This window comes from Leptidea sinapis, chromosome 29 (assembly GCF_905404315.1).
Source record: "Leptidea sinapis chromosome 29, ilLepSina1.1, whole genome shotgun sequence".
Classification (NCBI taxonomy): domain Eukaryota; kingdom Metazoa; phylum Arthropoda; class Insecta; order Lepidoptera; family Pieridae; genus Leptidea; species Leptidea sinapis.
In genome coordinates, this window is record NC_066293.1 from 10,916,753 (window position 1) to 10,932,039 (window position 15,287).

A 15,287-nucleotide genomic window follows, 5' to 3' on the forward strand; every position below is an offset into this window, starting at 1 on the left:
ATCTGGATGTCACCTCCACAGTGCGGTTTACAAGGAGCTTTCTTCCACGTACTACAAAGCTGTGGAATGAACTTCCTTGTGCGGTGTTTCCGGGACGATACGACATGGGTACCTTCAAAAAAAGCGCGTACACCTTCCTTAAAGGCCGGCAACGCTCCTATGATTCCTCTGGTGTTGCAAGAGAGTGTGGGCGGCGGTGATCACTTAACAACAGATGACCCGTACGCTCGTTTGTCCTCCTATTCCATAAAAAAAAATATATATTATTCATGTGAACAGTATGAGCAAAGTTATGAAAAATTGTAAAGCATATATGTATGCTGATGACACATGTTTATGGTATAGTAGTAGAGACCCAAATATTATTCAAACCACAATGCAACAAGATTTTAATAATATTAATAAATAGGCACATGACAATGGTATGGAAAAGACAAAATGTGTGTCTATATTCTCACCATATAGTCAATATAAAGATATTAAAATTAAAATAATAGGACATAGTTACTCTTGCTTGCATAGTTCCTCACAAACATGTCAATGTAGTCAGTTGGAACAGGTAACGTCGTATAAATATCTAGGGCTCACTGTTGATTAAAATTTCTCATGGAATGTACATGTTATTTGGTCGAGGCAACAATTAGTTACGGATTGAGTAGCTATGGACTAACTTTTACTACAAATAAAAATAAAATCAAAACTTTGCAAATGAGAACATTAAAGCTCTTATTGAACAGAAATATAAAAAACAAACTTAACGGGAACTATGAACACTTGTTTAAAATATGTAATATTATTCCAATTGATAAAAAGGTAAAATTATTAACGTTAATCAAACAATATCGAGATATAAATAAATTCGCAGTACAGAGAGTGCATGCCTACTCAACTCGGCTATCTAATAAAAACAAGCTAGTGCTACCTAAAATATATAATTATTACGGTATGCGTAGCATGCAATGGGTAATACCTACATTAATAAATGAATTAACTACCCATATAGCGTCACAATTGTCGAATTGTAAAACAAAAAATCAGGCGAAAAACTTATTGCGAAAGTTCTACTTAGCACAATGTCCATAATAAATAGACTTAAGAAATACTGGTAGAGACTATTAAATTGTCACACACAAAAACATAATATTGATTTGATAATTTGCGAAACACGAGAATTACTGACAAACTGCTGCGCAGTTTGGCAGAATGATATGTATATATCGCTTTGTAATGTTGTATCAGAAATAAATTATTTAAAAAAAATTGCCGCCATATTCTACTGTGAGCAATGGCGTTTTCCAGGTAGCGTTGGCCTCGCAGTACTTTGATCACGTGATCAGTCAAAATCACTCGAGTGCCTAACGTTTTATAAACAATACCTACAGTTGAATCCCAAACATTTTTAATTTGACAGCACTCCAACAACAGTTTTTTGTAATGAACTAGAAAACTTTAATACACTCATTTGAATGCTGCGTCAAAAAATGCGGCAGACAGTACACGGGATTGCGTTCCGTTTTAAATAGTAACCAGTAGGTATAACTGGCTATAAAGGAACGGCTTCACAGTATACTAAATTGACGTCACACTGTACAATGGTCGCAGTGCATATCGGAACATACCCTGTGATTTTGTCTGAAGTCACAGAGAAAGTCTTACAATGCACACTACTGTACCTATCTATATAAATATTCCGTATAGGTATAATTTGGATAAATTATTTGCATGCTTATGTCATCAGTCACCAATCATCAGCCGTTTCTTTTGTCACTCATTATGAAGTTTGAACATTTAGTTTTCTTTTGTCATTGACACAATAAAAACTTTGTAATTTGTATTTTATATCAATGGACTATGAACGAAAACAATTAACTTTAGTAAACTTTAGATGTGATAAAAAAAATCATTAAAAACTTTAACAAATATGATTACGTTTCTTTAAATAAATTTTGGAATAATTCGTGTATAACACAAGATTCTAATAAGAAATCGTGGTGCTCCAACAGTTTATTTACAATGTTTAAATTTTAAATGGCATACAACTGTGATGAGTGTACTATTGTGATAATAGCAAATAAACATAGTTGGAACGAAGTTATGTTTTGTGTTAAGTAAACAGAGCTGGTGTGAAAATGGGCCAGAATGCAAGTGCAATGCCGGGTAAGTATTCTAATTTATGACAAATAGTTCAGGAATGTTCTAAATGTATAATTGTTTCCTTATTAACATAACCTACAAGTTGTAATGAATGAATCATTGAACTCTGTGTTTCACTGAACGTTTAATTTTTAATCGCCCATTCTTTAATCGGCAACGATATTTGCGTTCACGTTTTGTGGGAGTCATTTATTGTGCCTTACCTGATATTAGATAAATTTAGAATTACTTTGGTATGCTATGAATCAGTAATGGATAGTATATCATATATTGGATAGTAGGGGATTACTTCAACACACCAGGAAGTAGGAGGTTTGTAATGACAATTAATAGTAATTACCAGACTGTTTTCCATTTTCAACATCAGCCCAAAGTTCATAGGTACTAACCCTTTAATCTTAGGGGACTAACTAAATTGGAGGTTTGATAGTTTTACAATAGAAATTTATTTATCACAAAAGATCAGACAGTCATTATAAAATATGTGATAATAAATTCAAGCTGTAAAGGTTGATCCATATATAATATATGATAATTTATATTTATACAGTTTATTCTTTATTTAATTTTATGCAATATTTGATATTATTTAAACACTACTCACATATTGGATTTAGCACCTTATAAACTAATTTATTTTGTATATTACAGCCATTGAAGACTATTACCAATACCACTAATACCATCAAAAATAGTGGCCATTGAGTTTCTTGTATGTTCTTCTCACAAGTTCTATTTTTTTCTGTACATATGGTAAATTCAGTAATTTAATAGAAATATTTTATATGATTCAAAAATGCTTAGTTTAAGCCTAATAGATAAAAAACATAATTTATTTTATATTATCTTATTATGAACTTCAGATGGGACTAATTAACTGTGTTTCAAGGTTCTTACGACATGGAAATGAGAAAGTATATGTCACCATCAGACAATACTTTTGAGTTTTATTGGAAGATGTCTAACAGTTACTGAATCTTAACTATGTATACTTAAAGTAAATTTTAAAATATCTTTCATAAGCTGTATGTGGCAGTGAAGTAGCATGATTCTACACATTGGTTGAGGTGGGGTGATTGTGGTGGTGGAGAAATTGACTTGATCTGTTAACTGAAAGCCAGTTCTTAAGGTTTGGAAGTAATTATGCTGACTATTGAAAACTGCTATTAAATAGGTTCACTCACTTGACATTATCATCCAATAGTTATTTGTAGACAAACAGGTAAAGGAAATTTAAGGCATAATCAGGATGGTTGTAAGTGTTGATTCATTCTTGTTCTTGTCAGTGTAAGTGTTGGAGCTATAGGTATACAAAACTTTATAGGAGTCAAATAAATAATATAATAAACAGATATATATATCTTAATATATATAAATTACATGACACATTGTTTGTCCGCGATGGACTCCTAAACTAATGAACAGATTTTAATGGGGATTACTTCATGGAGTACAGTTTAGTCCAACTTGAGAGATAGGATAGTTTTTATTTCGATTTGGGACCCATAATTATTTTCATTTTCAATATTAGTTTTGTATGGACATATTTTCTATGAGAGAATTTAGTGACACACAGTTTGACAGTTCCACTGTGAAACAATATCCTTATAACAACAGGGAGTATTTTTTACGAAATAATTCTTGATGTTTTGAAATATTGTATTATATTAAAAAGTATTTTTTTATTATCTACAGAACAACATCTATCGGGTCAGCTAGTATATATATATATATATATATATATATCGCATAACTTCTTTTTTTAGGTATTAAAAAGGTAGAGATACTGCTAAGATTGTGAAGTAAAGCTAATAGAACCATAACAAATGAAACTCTTTCAATTAAACAGTTAAGTAGACAGAAATGTGTACACAAAAATCAAAACACACAGAAAGGAAATAAAATATCGAGAGTGAAGGCATTTGACTGTCAAATTAAAACACACACAAATAGTCCAGTATCACCAAATGACCACCACAAGCAAATAAGTGACAGATTGCTCAAAACATATCACACAATGTGTGACAACAGACGACAACATAAGAATGGTTTTTTGTGGAAGGGAAAATAATGTAATGCAGTTATTGTTGTTAATAATTTAAATAACTGAATAAAATTCCTAAGTAAACTGTTTATTATACCAATATTGTTGCTCAAAGCTTTGCTATCAAAAAGAGCAAGGTGTTACTTTTTTTTACAGACTTTTTATTAGTTTCACCTGAATGTATGTTTGTTTGTTACCAACTCATTTGGTCGCGATTTTGACCCACTTTAAATGGCCAGATCTTGTTCAAACTTCATAGATTTATTGAGGACCGAAGACAATATATTAATTTGATGAAATTATTACGTTTCTCAATTTGCAAAATAAGGTTTTTGTTCTATAAGGCAAGAATTGATGTTAAGTTTAAATTTCAAAATAAATTTTCTATTTTTTAGTTCAGTTTTCTTTTTTCTTCTTATACTACCAATTATAGCTTGTGTCCGGTCTATGAGATTTTTTTAAGTGGTCGGCTTCTGGACATAGCATATCGTCAGGAACATGCATATCAGATAGGCAATCAGGCAGTGCCTACCTCACTAAGAACCTAAATAAATATAGCACTAGTATTAAAGTTAATTTACTACCTACATTAGACAGTCTACAGATTGTATATATGAAGCAAGCAGCATTTAATACAACTTATGTCGTACTGTCGGACTAAAGCGCAACTACGACTAGTTAGATCTACAGTGCTTGCCTTGCTAGAACACCAATGCACGCCCCTGCATATCGGCTTAGCAAATTACTGGGTCAATTAGACTTGACATCTTTTGTCGCAAAGTGACGAGCGCAATAGCGATGCCGCCCAATACGTTTGTGTTTTTCAAGAATCCTGACGGGCACTGCTTTGTGTTGTGCAGGGCGTATCACTCCAATCCGTATTTATGTTGCAGCTATATTGTCAAAGCCGTGATATATCAATTTCACTAGTGATACTATAATTAAATTGTAGTTCGTCAATCGACTTCATGTCTTACAATTTAACGGCCTTGTTTTAGTGAAATTGTAATGTATGTATAATATAGTGTTATAGTAATATCATAATAAATGTAGGTATATTTATTTATTACAAGGAAACATAACAAACACATCACAAGAACTGAACAATATAGGAAGAGATACAAAATATCAATATAGATGTGTCCTAACACATGTTCCGCAGATACAATAATAACAAAAATAAAAATCAAAGGTATACAGTCACAAACGCAAACATTCACAGAAATAACTAATTTGATTATGCGCATTTTCCATTTGAAATTATTGTTGTAATAGTAGTGAACAAGGGCCGATTCGGTTCTGCCACGTCTTTTCGTTTTCGTTGTGATTAACAGTGTTAATTTGTTTTTGGGACCTACTATTGAACAAAGGGCAATTCGCTTAGATAACAATTTGTTGATTACACTAATGTATACCTACAAAATAATGACTATATACAATAAATAAAGAAACAGACCAATCAGAGGCGGCCTCACAAACTAATGACCAGTAAAATTGTCAAAATATAATTGCCTTATAATATCACAATAGTGTACCCGTGACATTATAATGTCACTAAAACCAGAAGGCCTTCCATTAACTTCTAATTAGCGATTAAATTCCGATGCAGTTCAGTTTAGGTACCTAAACTGCATCGCTAAGATTCGTTCCATGAAGTGCCTTTATCTGAATGGCGTTTGAATCGCATAAGGAAGAATGAACGAAAGAAATTTGTCTGTGGTCCGCGGTGTGAGAAAGAGATGACGCTGTTCAGTCGTAGCATAAGTCTGTCTCTCTTACTCGATCCATATGCGTTGCGTTTCGAAACCTGAAATGATATGTTTGTTAATTTTATTTCGTAATAATTATTACAAATACATTCTAAAATTGCGCTTTAAAGCGTCAAATTGTAAAGTATTAAACCATTTTTAGTACTTATTAAATAATAGTAATATATATAATATATAGTTCTTTGAATTACAATATAAAGGTTAGCTGAGGTGTTTTTTAAAAAATAAACAGATTAAAACGAGTTATAATATTAATAGCAACTTTGACACATAATCTATCCAGTTTAGGTTGAAATATCACCTCATGGTACGAATGAATGAAAGAACTAAAACAGTTTGCGATTCAATATCCGACGATTTCACGTCAACCTTAATTCGATCGCTCTTATGACGTCGTGGTATGAAAAATCTAAGCAGTTTATTTTAGATCGTCAATTGAATCGCAATAACAGTTTATGGTAGGCCCGCAGGCCATTAAATTGTAAGAAATGAAGTCGATTGACAATCTACCGTTTAATAATAATATCACGGCTTTGACAATATACCTGCGACATATATATAAACTCCGTTACAATAGTTTAAGTATGTAGGATAAGTACACAACATGTCATCTACACATTCACTTTTGTTTGTATAAATTCAACCAATCATAACCTTCATCGACATAATAGTTCTAACCAATTACAGACACACATACATAAGTCAGAGCACCCACGGCCACGCCAGGTACCTACTGAAAATCAGTGTTGGAATTGGGTGATCCTTATTTCAATTCTAAAAATGCTGAGTGGAGTGAACTCCTTTTCATTACATCCTATTTTTAATTTGTTAATTTTACTATGTATATTATGATAAATGCATACTTTACTTACTTTATTTTAAATACTTACCCCCTTATTCATAATAGTCTGCTAACTTAAAGCATTGCTAATTCTCACACTGTCTTCTTCTATTGACCTAAGTCAGAATGAGAAAAAACACTTTTTAGCGGCTGTTTTAAGTTAGCGGACCATTATGAATAAGGGGGTTAAATTTTTTTTTTGGAATATCTTATATATATAATACTAGCTGATTCCTGCGACTACGTCCGCGTAGATAAATGGATTTTGAAAATAATAAGCAAGTTTGGAATTTAATATTTTTTTGTCCTTTTCCAGTTCCGGTTTTCCGTATTCGCTCCCGTTCCCAACATATTATATGAATATTATTTCGAGGAAGATTGTTATGATAAACTAAGCCTACTATTGGTATAGTTATAGCTCATCGACGTGAATTTCAATTTTTCACAAATCCCGCGGGAACCTTGGATTTTTCCGGGTAAAATGTATATCCTTTCGCAAGCTCTAGTCTATCGCTGTACCAAATTTTATCAAAATTGTTTCCGTAGCTCCGGCGTAAAAGCGTAACAAACAAACTTACATTCACATTTATAATATTAGGAGAGATTAGTAGGGGTATGATTTATGAATTGACGTGTTTTATTATTTTTTATAAATCTGCGTAAATTTGATTGATAATGCTTCAATCTAGTGATATTGTAATGGCTATAGGGTGATATATAGAACCGTTTTCATGTGATAGTTAATTCTATTATAGATACATAGGCATGAATAGAGACAAATGTAACTTAGTTGTAGCCATAGAAATCTTAATTAAGATTTCTATGATTGTAGCCCTTCATCCACTCGGTAATTAGTCACGTTGTTTGTATACTGGGCTATTGATAGGTAGAATTGAACCCTCCCTGTTTGTGACAAGATAGATTCCTTTTTTTATGAAAATAAGGGACGAGACGTGGAAGATGTTGAGCTGATGATAATTGATACGCACTGACCATTACAGTGCAGCGCTCAGGATTCGTGAAGAACAAAAAAGAAATTGGTTTAGGGGGGTTCTCGCTATCAAGAAGTAACTGAGCTATATCAGCACAGCTCAAACATACGATCATTGTGAAGGTGGTAAAGTCTCTTAACAACACCATCTTCCATAACCAAGAAAGATCCTCTCAGCAAGACTCAGCACCAATTCATAAAGGCCTACGAAAAGAAAAAAGATAAAGATCGCTCACCACCAGCGCGACTTCAGACGAACTATATCAGCTCTGAAGAGTGACAGTCCTCTTTTGCTGGTAAGAGTTTGATGCATTTTAATTTGATAGAGTATGGCATGCTATCAACACCATGACCATATACTAGGACTCACTGAGCACAAGTTCAAGAAATATATAAAAGCTTCTTTGGCAAAGAAGGCTTACTATAGTATAGTAGACTAGCCGATACCCGCGACTTCGTCCGTGTACACACCTGACTAAGCACGTAGTACTTATAAAAATCTTTATTTCTTAACAAAACTTAAGATTTTATCGTTCATTAAAATTTTAATCGAGCTAAAATTAAGTTTATATTTTACCTGCTGTGAAAGTTGGAAAGATATAAAAATTCTAATTAGTTATTCATTTTAAACTATTCTTTCAATTTGATTTCTGAACGACGGCGGACACATCAAAGGAAAAACAAAATTGTTGTTTTTATTTATTTTTTTTTTATGAAAATAAGGGACAAGACGAGCAGGACGTTCAGCTGATGGTAATTGATACGCCCTGCCCATTACAATGCAGTGCCGCTCAGGATTCTTGAAACCCCCAAAAATTCTGAGCGGCACTACAACTGCGCTCGTCACCTTGAGACAAGATGTTAAGTCTCATTTGCCCAGTAATTTCACTAGCTACGGCGCCCTTCAGACCGAAACACAGTAATGCTTACACATTACTGCTTCACGGCAGAAATAGGCGCCGTTGTGGTACCCACAATCTAGCCTGCATCCTGTGCAAAGGAGCCTCCCACTGGTAATTCCGAGCATTTTCATATTTATTCAACGTTTTAAACCTTCTCTGGACGTCCACAAATACTTCAAGACCTAAATTTGCCAAATCGGTCCAGCCGTTCTCGAGTTTTAGCGAGACTAACGAACAGCAATTCATTTTTATATAAAATAGATTATATAGAGGATAATGATACATGGTTGTTGACTGGATCTGCACAGACCACCTACAATTGTATAATATTATATTAAGTAGGCTAATTTGTTATGTGTTTTAAAAGATAGGCTGGGAGTTTCTTATTAGTTCTTCTCCCCATGTCCTAGCCGCTTTACGAACTGATGGAGCTTCATGACAATTTGTTATCTTATATCTTTAAATGAGCAATTCTTGTATATATATAATTGGAATCTCGGAATCGGCTCCAACGATTTTCATAAAATTTAGTATATAGGGGGTTTCGGGGGCGATAAATCGATCTAGCTAGGTTTCAATTTAAAAAAATGTAGTTTTATCCGTATTTTAATGAGAAACAGCTACAATAATATTCGAATACAAAAATAAATTTCGCCACTATATACAAGACTATAATAGCTCAGATGGGACATTGGGTGATCCGGGAAGCAGAAGACCCTGGTTCGAATCCAGATGTCCAATTAGTTTTTTTTTTGTTCAAGTTTTGTACATTCTTAAAAATCCGAGCAAGGCTCGGTCGTCCGGATATTGTTTTTAAAGTGATAATCTTCACTTCTGGGATTAACACACAAATAAAATTTGAAAACAAAATTTTTAGAACGATGCGGGACTCGCACCCACGACCTCTCTCTCACTCGAACGGTTAGCTCAGTTGGAAGAGCACCCGAATGTATCGCGAGAGGGCGTTGGTTCGAGTCTCGTATAGAAAATTTTGTTGTCAAGTTTTATTTGTGTGGCTTCATGACGCTTACCAAGTGTTGTTACAATATATTATGTTATTGTCACTCCTTATGATATACTAGCTGACCCGGCAAACGTTGTTTTGCCATATAAATTGTATTGATCTGTTACTTGCTAGTTGATAAGAGATGGCGCTAGTTGTACTCATTAGTAACAATCACGCTTCTTTTATATATTGTATAATTACACTATACTCTATAGTTTTACAAATTATAGCCTATATGTTATTCTGGTGTGTAAGCTATATTATTGTAAAGTCTCATCAAAATCTATTCAGTAGTTTTTTTTTTATGGAATAGGAGGACAAACGAGCGTACGGGTCACCTGGTGTTAAGTGATCACCGCCGCCCACATTCTCTTGCAACACCAGAGGAATCACAAGAGCGTTGCCGGCCTTTAAGGAAGGTGTACGCGCTTTTTGCGTTAAAGAAGTTCAAACATGTATCCAGACATACAAACTTTCACATTTATAATATTAGTAAGAAGTAGGATACATATATTTCTATTCCATGATAATTTAGAGTCAAATCAAATTTTTCTTTATTCGTGTAGGTCAAGGAAATTAAACTTATAATAATTTTCTTTTAGTAATATTTTTAATAGTTTACTTTTCTATTACTTCGGAAAAATTTGCAAGCTCTAATGAGAAGATGTGGCAAGAAACTCTTACAAAAATATTGCAAAACAAAGAAATCGTCAGAATTAATTGGTTATATAAATTTTACCAAACAATTTATTTTTAAACATCTTTAAACACACGCGTAGTAAACACTTCAATGATCATTGTACATATCCCTACTTAATACGAGGGCTGCACTAAAAGTATCGGGAATCAAGAAAGTGACACAACATTACTATTTAAAAATGTATTTATTGCTTTTCGAAGTATTCTCCGCGAAATTTGATACATTTTTCCAAACGATGGAACCAATCATTGAAGCAACCATTCCATTCGGAAGCTGGGGTCTCCAAAATGGCCGTTTTGTAGGCGTCCACAGCTTCTTCAGGTGATGAAAATCTCTGACCACGCAATTTATTCTTTATTTTAGGGAAAGTATAGAAATCATTAGGGCTTAGGTCGGGGCTCTACGGCGGATGGTCTAATAATTCTATGTTTTCTTGCTCTAAAAACTCTTTTGTTCTGTGCGCGGTGTGAGAACTCGCATTGTCGTGATGGAGAATGATGCGGCGGTTGCAGTTCTCTTTACGGAGTTCAGAAACGACCTGTGGCAAACAAACAGGAGCGAAAACGGGAACCGGAACTGGAATAGGACATGCGATAATCTTAAATTCCAAACTTGCTTACTCTTTTTTGAAACCCTTCATCTACGCGGACGAAGTCAAGGGAATCAGCTAGTATATATAATAAAGCAGATACATATAATATACCTGTGACTTTGTAATCTATGATAACAAATTGAGTCCAGGATGTTTCCTATAATGATTGTCCATTTCTCACGACTAATGCAAACGAATAACGTATTTATTTTCGATACTTAAGGACGATATTGCTGTGTCAAATCTAAAAATATAAATTTTGCATTTTTTCTTGCATTCACTTCAGTATAATAATTTCAGTTTAGTGTAGAACTGTATAAGGTACATAATTGATCCATATAATTCCATATTGCCAATCTTGGCTTGAGCATATTCTTAAAAATTCGTATTTTAAATTTTCATTTTAGTGCAACTACGTCGTAAGTGACTTAGTGGTTTTGTTAAAAAATATGCTTTAAATGTTAACGCTTATGAGCTAGTATCGCTTGTGGCTAACAGCTATTGTATTCGCAATTTTTGCACCAGCTGACGATCAGCTGTGACGCCAACTACCTGTTATTCTTTTATTTTTTTTTCAACAGCACGTGTGTTTAGCATTAAAGGCCAGTGTTTCGTGTTGTATTCGAAAAGAGGTTTTATTGCAATGTTCATTGGTCCTGTTTTCGTATGAAGCGTGTGCAATGCTTGCACAATGATGCTATGCAAAGTTTCCTTTGAATCAGCTGATGCCTTTGAAGGTTTTGTTGTTGAAATTCCTTTGTGGAATCCCTTTCTTGGAATATGTACATGCGAATGTAAATTAGTTTTACTTTTTTTTATACTAGGCATCAGCTGACGAGTCTGCCAACTATTTAGTTAGTAACTAGTTAGTAATAATTTGCAATAATAATAATAATCTGCCGCCGAATTCCACCTTCGCACGACACACCACAAGTCAGGTTATCATCCCCACCATCTGGATGTGTGGCGGTCCTCCACAGTGCGGTTTACAAGGAGCTTTTTTCCACGTACTACAAAGCTGTGGAATGAACTTCCTTGTGCGGTGTTTCCGGGACGATACGACATGGGTACCTTCAAAAAAAGCGCGTACACCTTCCTTAAAAGCCGGCAACGCTCCTGTGATTCCTCTGGTGTTGCAAGAGATTGTTGGCGGCGGTGATCACTTAACAACAGGTGACCCGTACGCTCGTTTGTCCTCCTATTCCATAAAAAAAAAATCTTCAGTAAATTTTTAGGGTAATCCATACCTGCTCAATATTCGCCATTCTCTCAGCAGAACTATTCAAAGTCAAACAAACTTTATTCAATTAGGCTTAAACTAAGCGCTTTTGAATCCTCACTAGAAATATTTCTTTTAAATAACTGACTCAACCAAATGTTCGGAAAAAGTTGAGCTCGTGAGAAGAACATATAAGAAACTCAACGGCCACTCTTCAATCAAATAGAGTATTTTACAATGGCTGTAATATACATAACAAATTAGTTTGTAAGACTGCATCTAATAAATGAATCGTGTTTAAATAATATAAAATACTAACTGACCCAGCAAACGCATTGCCTATATTAAAATCGCGATACAAAAGTAACTGTTGATCGTAGATGGGTGATTGAAGTTGTATGTATTTTTTAATGCTGACTCATAATCAAACAAATGTCAAAAAAAAAAATAAAAAAAAAAACGTGTGGACCACCCTTAACATTTAGGGGGATGAAAAATAAATGTTGTCCGATTCTCAGACCTACCCAATATGCACTCAAAATTTCATTAGAATCGATCAAGCCGTTAGGGAGGAGTTCAAAGTTTAACACCATGACACGAGAATTTTATATATTAGATTGAATTCATTGTTTGTGTAAGAATACTTCGTGAACATGACGGTCGTGATTATTTGACCCAAACTAGGCAAAGCATGCCATACTTAAAAATACAAAAAAACATCCATGACTTGGAGACAGACATCCATATTCATCATATAAATGTTTGAACCCCGGACCTCTAGTTAACTGTAGGAAGCGGCTTTATGGCTTGTCGAAATTTGTAAGGCTTCCAGAGAATCGAGTTAGTAATTGTTTGGTTGGCTGATTGGTATGCTTTTACAACAGAGTTCCGAAAAATGTACAAAATTAACTTTATGCTATTTAAGTAATAAACTTTAATGTACAAATGATTTAAGTTTTCTTTAAAGTTAATTGCGCCAATGTTTGTTTTTAAACAATTCGACACGTGTTTCGCCTCTACACGAGGCATCCGCAGGACGTGTTGTCTCTCCAAAATCTGACACGAGACTTAGTCTCGTGTAGAGGCGAAACACGTGTCGAATTGTTTAAAAACAAATATTGGCGGAATTAACACTAAAGAAAACTTAAATCATTTGTATAATTATGGATTTCTACTTCAATAAATAAACTTAAATGTATTAAAATGAAATCAAAATCACTTTATTCACGTAGGTCACGGAAATGACACTTATGAATGTCAAAAAAAAATTTCTCTTATTGAATCTACCACTACTTCGTCAAGGGTTGAGGTAAGAAGAAGTAGCAAGAAACTCATTGCGACTCTTTTTAAATATCAAGCTTTTACATTTCTATCGATTTATTCCGTCGATAAATGATTTGCATTTCAATTACAATATAATATGTAAAATGATGCAACAAACATACTCATACGTCAAATAGTCAATGCGTTACACGAGTAAGTTGAAAAAGTAAATGTAAATTAATACAAAAGTTATTGAGTACAGTAGCTGCATCATCCAAATACACCGTAAATAAATAATGGTATTCTGTGAGCATTTTATAAACGACTAGCTGACCAGACAGACGTTGTTCTGTACATAATAAATAAAATACCGTTTTTGATGAATTTGTCAATAATTTTTTATTGTATCAACATAATAATATACTCCTTGTTGTTATAATGAAATTGTTTCACAGCAGAACTGTCAAACCGCGCGTCAAAAATACTCTCACAGAAAATATGTCCAAACAAAACAAATATTGGAAATAAAAATAATTATGGGTCCCAAATCGAAATAAAAACTATCCTATCTCTTAAGTTGGACTAAACTGCACTCCATGAAGTAATCCCCATTGAAATCCGTTCATTAGTTTAGGAGTCCATTGAGGACAAACATTGTGACACGAGATTTATATATATTAAGATTATAAATAATATGTATCTCTAATATATAAAAATTCTCGTGGTACGGTGTGCGGGACCGAACTCCTCCGAAACGGCTTGACCGATTCTCATGAAATTTTGAGTGCATATTGGGTAGGTCTGTGAATCGGACAACATCTATTTTTCATCCCCCTAAATGTTAAGGATGGTCCACACGAATTTTTATTTTTTTTTAAATTTGTTTGATTATGAGTCAGCATTAAAAATTACATTAATTAAAATTTTCACCCATCTACGATCAACAGTTACTTTTGTATCGCGATTTTAATATCGGCAATACAACGTTTATATATATATGTATATATATATATATCTTTTATGAATCTGAAACCTAGTCTCCGGCAACAGGCCAGCCGGCCAGCCATCGCCTCTCTCAACCATATTTTAGGGAAGGGTACGACCCATCCCGTGTCGCCGCCGCAAGCAGTGACATTTAAGCGAGCATTATCGAAATTTTATTTAAAAAAACTGGACAAGTTCGTGTCTGTCTTGTAAATAGGCGGTTGGTTGCTTTTTGTTACGGCTAGTTTAAGATCGCGACACATAAAATAAGAGATATAAGTACCATAGAATAGTATTTTCTTTGATTAACGAGAGTGTAACACCTTCAAATAAAACACTTTTTAAAGGATTAAAACACGTGCAATTGAACCTGTGTTTTTACATTAGATTTTTGCGTAAAAGTTACATTTTCATTATTATGTTAGTTAACCCGACGTTTCGTAAAGTTTCGAGAGCACCAGAGCTTACCTGAAACCGTGATCTAGAATATATAATTTTTATTAATATAATCATAATAAAAAATAATTTTTTTTTGAGCAATGCACGCACACTAACGCAAACTGACATTCAAAGCGCGAGTGTAAGATGTAGCTTGTCACGCACACTAAAGTAATAAACTTATTAATTATCTACGTAATATAACACACACATCATTGGCCTATCGATTTATTAATAAAATTGTAAGCTTTATAAAAAAAAAACGATCAATGATTTGCTATTTTCGGTAAGTAATTTTTCGACATTGTTTTTCTTATTTATAGGTGTGTTCAGTAGTGGTAACTCATAAACCAGTTTCTTGTAGTTAGTTTTAAATTTATTTTA

The 15,287-nt window shown here is 33.7% G+C and overlaps 1 protein-coding gene across 1 annotated transcript in view; it reads left to right on the forward strand.

Moving 5' to 3' along the window:
• The first annotated feature begins 1,852 nt into the window (after positions 1–1,852).
• LOC126973437 (protein neuralized) overlaps positions 1,853–15,287 on the forward strand; it is a 67,398-nt gene continuing 53,963 nt past the window's right edge. Inside the window, exon 1 of the mRNA XM_050820699.1 lies at positions 1,853–2,157. Within this exon, the coding sequence (XP_050676656.1) occupies positions 2,130–2,157 (28 nt within the window). The 5' untranslated portion in view covers positions 1,853–2,129. The remainder of the gene's footprint in view (positions 2,158–15,287) is intronic.